Source organism: Juglans regia, chromosome 14, assembly GCF_001411555.2.
Source record: "Juglans regia cultivar Chandler chromosome 14, Walnut 2.0, whole genome shotgun sequence".
Classification (NCBI taxonomy): Eukaryota; Viridiplantae; Streptophyta; class Magnoliopsida; order Fagales; family Juglandaceae; genus Juglans; species Juglans regia.
The window spans coordinates 26,660,214-26,664,706 of NC_049914.1; the positions used below are offsets into that span (position 1 = coordinate 26,660,214).

A 4,493-nucleotide genomic window follows, 5' to 3' on the forward strand; every position below is an offset into this window, starting at 1 on the left:
ATTGCTGCTACCAAAGGCCCAGGCAGCATATTAATTGAGGAGTACATCATCATCAAACCAATTGAAAACATTAACAAAGGACACATCACAAACATAGAAAGAAAGAGCAATGGAAATAGGACAATGGTCAGTATCTCTCCCATTTCCCTTGTTCGATCTTACATTATTTAAGATAATACAAACGAATAAGGCTAAATCATATAGTCCTAGGACATACAAGCCTCGCGCATTCCACTTTTAAATGGTGGTGGACCTTATTTATTTTTTAAATGGAATACACAAAACTTACATATCCTAAGACTAAATCAAAGTACATTACTCCCATACAAACATATGTTATTTATTTATATCAATGAGTTTCGACGATCGATTAGATTTATTTACTGGATTAATTACATATAATGTAAAAGTTGTGTAGAAAATTATCAGCTAGCTTCTGGCCAATGCGAACAGCAGATTTTGTATCCAAATGCAAGTGACCTGGTAAATAGGTTGATCCCATGGAATCAACGCGCACGACATTCTTCAGGTTTATATTCAGCTGAGCATCTCTTACAGATCTTAGGAACTTTCCTTCTCCAGTAGAAACTACAATCTGCAAAAAATACATATATTTTTATAACTTTTATAATGATTAATTTGCAAAGATGCATAAAGGAATTGTAACCAACTTGTGAAAAGAGAAATGTTTTAGTAAAAATGAGATCCCACAAAATTAAATTCACAAACTAACATGGCTTGATGTGGCACGTTAAATTTTGGTAAAGTCACTTTATTATAGATTAGATTTAACGTACCATATATAGACATGTCAGTTTGTAAGAATACTTGTGAAAAACACCGTGCATAAAAGAAATTGATTGAACTAAGCAATAAATAAACCAAAGAAAGTACCATAAGAATGGGAAGTTCAGGAGATTCAAGATCTTGTCGAACATTATTGAAAAACTTCTCCAACCTTCCCTTATAGAGCCTAGAGTCCTGCTCATCACAATCACTCTCTCCCTGATACCAAAGCAGTGCACGAATATTACCACCAGAACTTTGCCTCGCAGCTCTTGCTCTATCCACCAATTGATTGTATAGATTAGTACCCTTTTGCCACCTTTCTATCTTTGTTCCTCCTATTGCGCAAGGGACCAGACCAATCACTCCAAAGTTTGGACATTTTGCCAATATTTGGTTGGAAAAGGGCATGCCTGGTCCCACCCCGCAGGTCTTCAAATTATCAATTTCTTTATGAAGAGGTTCACGAGCTATCTCCCAAGTCTTGTTTAAAGATAGTGCGAGGATGTTGGGAGTGGGAGTGCATTGTGGAGGAACCTTTCCATCCCACTTGAGAAAGTTGGTTTTGGTGTCATTGTAAACGCCTCCACGTCCAGCCATGTTGCTTTGTCCTGCTAAGAGGAATATGTTTTTGGGTTTGAGCTCTCCGGGCATAACAGACCCAACATGAGTAATAAGTACGAAGAAGACGATGGAAAGAAACATCCTTTTTTCTTGTCTTTTAGATATTGCAGGAGTAATAGTTGTGCACTGATGGAAGAGAAGCAAGCTGCATCATATATTTATATGACATAAAATTCCATTTTAGGTGGCGTACAGAGTGTATGATTTGTTTTTAGCCCTCAACTCTCTAACAAAGTAAACAAACAAGCACTCAATGTCCAGTGTTTTCGACCACCAAAAAGATAGTAACCTAAACTTCATTTTTAGCCTCATCCCTATAACTGAGAAAAGAAACCAGTTTTCAGTACTTCAAAAATTTGATTATTGTTATATCATGCATGGAAGACTGCATTTTCTTAGAAAGTTGTGAACATTGAATGTGATTGAATCGAATGCTATATACCAGTTGTCTAATGCATGCTAATTAACCAGAAATAAATTATCGTAATAATACCAATAAATTAAATTAAAAATTGGCTGTTTGGAAGCCACACACCAAGGTTATATTGCTTTGTTATTGTAAATTAAATCAAAAGTCTTTTATTTATTTTGTTATTGTAAATAAATGTTTGTGAAATATTGCTTTGTTATTTTGATATTCTTTTTTATTCTGCATTCTGTAACGTCTGGCTCATGTTTACATACTATAAGTCGATGGCCTCTCTTATAGCATAATATGCCCTTATAGCAGTAAAGTGGCAAAGCATCTTTACATGAATTTTTCATTTTTGTGTGAGCTAGCTGATAATTGTCATAAAAAAATAGTGCTTCCATAAATTAAAGGCTAAAGGAATAAGCATTGATAATATTATATTCTTTTAATAAGTAGCATTGATACTATAATCTAAATGGAAGACATGGCTTTGCAATGACTTCTCAATGAAAACGTATAACATATGGTAGGAAGGGGGGGGAGCCTCTAAACTAATTCTTCTATTGTCAAAGTTGGTTTCGGTGCAAGTTGAAAAAAAAGAAAAGAAAACAACATGCCAACAAATAATAACTAGGAAGAAGTCTTCATGCACCAGAAAAAGAGTGTGTACTGAATAATTTTGCAAAACTAAAACTAAAACAATTCAACATCATTTTCATTCATTGATCCCGGAAAGGTGCTAAGAAGAGTGTGTATGCTAGAGGATACTTTGAAATGTGGGCCTAAACACATGACGGATGTACTTGTATGTTTGGAATGTATAAAAGGTTCATACCAACTAAAACTAATAGTGTATATGGCTATATTAATGAGGATGTGCTTATATTTCTTTTATTTGTTTCTTTTTTAAAGAAAAGAATTAATTTTACCTTCACATTCTGTTACCTTAAAAACAAATGAAACATCAGCAAAATGCTCGAACCTTTTAGGCATTTAGTTATTTCATTCCCTCACAATCCTAATAAATCTTAGATTTTGATATAGTCTAGGAATGATTTATGTTCCCTCATTCTACACATACACAATAAATTGTCTAGAAACCATTTTTATAAAACATAAAAGCTTTACTTGGAGATTTCAAAGTTTCAATCCAAACTCACATGGCAAAGTGTAAATGAAAACTTGAGCATAAAGGGACTATGTCATCTAAACAAAAAAATAAATCGAAAAAAACACAACATGATGCCATCTAAACAACAACAACAAAAATCCAAAAAAAACAACCCAACATCATCTAAACAACAAAACAAATTCAGAAAAACCCAACATGATGCCATGCTGAAATGAGGGGCTACGACGAAAATGAGGGGAGAGGTTGTCGAGGGGGATGAGAGGCTTCTTTTCCATGTGGAGGCGATGCCGGTACCGAAGGTTGGGTCTCGGATTTCTTTGAGGGGCTACGACGGAAACTTCAGGGAGGGGTTGTCGAGGGGGATGAGGGGCTGAGTTTGTCACGCGGACTCGTGGTTGGTGCCGAAGGAGGGGACGGAGGAGGACGCAACGGGGAAGAAATGGAGCAGAGAGGGATTTTGGAGCAGAGGAGCTTCAGGGAGGGGTTGTCGAGGGGGATGAAGGGCTGAGTTTGCCGTGCGGACTCGTGGTCGGTGCGGAGGAGGCGACGGAGGAGGACACAACGGGAAAGAAATGGAGCAGAGAGGGATTTTAGAGCAAAGGAGCTTCCTTCTGAGCGTTTCATCCAAAATGGAGAAGACGCGGGATTGCTTTTTGTTTTGACAGATCTTGGTTTTGTTTTATATATATTATTAAAATATTGCCACACGTGGGCATGCCAGCTCAAGTGGGACGGGGGAGCAGGACTCACAGTAGGGGTTGTAGAATTATCCATTTAATAAACATGCAAGAAATTTATGGCACATGGAAATATATCTCTGCCATCAAGAATTTAAGCAATTTCGACTCTCTCTACTTATTATGATTTTTCATCACCATCTAAAAAAATTGCTGCAATCTCCATTTGAAAGGTCAAAATTTTTCTATTCCAACCTAACATCCATTCAAGGACACCAATAAAGAAAAAGGCCAAACTTTATCTCTTATGACCACTAAAAAATTTATTAGTTTCATTATTTTACAGTTTCTGATCACCGACTGAACTGATTGGCCAATACACCCGATTTGAATATAAAATTTTTCTCAACTCATCTCAATTCATCTCATCTAATCACTCAACTTTTTAAAATTTTCACAAAAAATATAATAAATAATTCACAATTTTAAATCTCAAAGCCATAATAATATTAAAAGATAACTTTTTAACAATATTTTATTCAACCTTCAACTTTTATTTCAACTCACTATCCAAACCTCTCCTTGAAAAAAATATCCATTTGCCTTCAAAATAGTATGACGCCAAATATGGTTGATGCCTTCCATGCACTGTAGCTTAAAGCCCCACTTTTTACCTTTTAGCTCATCCAATGTAAGATTTTTAATGTAAAACTTAAGTTTGGGGAAAATTGCCGCCATTTTGCCTAAATCTTAGGCTGGGTCTTCCATCTTAGGCTGGGTCTTCCATTTTGGGCTGGGTCTCGCATTTTTCCTCTGTTTTGGACGTTTGTTTTTCCTTTTTTTTTTTTTTTTTTTTTTTGGG

The 4,493-nt window shown here is 35.8% G+C and overlaps 1 protein-coding gene across 1 annotated transcript; it reads right to left on the minus strand.

The window, feature by feature from the left end:
- Positions 1-388: 388 nt before the first annotated feature.
- On the minus strand, positions 389-1,440 carry LOC108990356 (probable carbohydrate esterase At4g34215). The gene is made up of 2 exons (XM_018964300.1): positions 895-1,440; positions 389-595 (listed from the first exon to the last, which is right to left on the minus strand). The coding sequence occupies exons 1-2, from the start codon at positions 1,438-1,440 to the stop codon at positions 389-391; spliced, it is 753 nt and encodes a 250-aa protein (XP_018819845.1).
- Positions 1,441-4,493: the final 3,053 nt, after the last annotated feature.

What these genes read in the sequence shown, in the direction of transcription:
- LOC108990356 (XM_018964300.1), bottom strand. Translation starts at nt 1,440, where the DNA reads ATGCCCGGAGAGCTCAAACCCAAAAACATATTCCTCTTAGCAGGACAA. An exon ending in CTGAACTTCCCATTCTTATG is followed by an intron (nt 596 to 894) that starts GTACTTTCTTTG and finishes TATTTTTTGCAG; the next exon opens with ATTGTAGTTTCTACTGGAGA.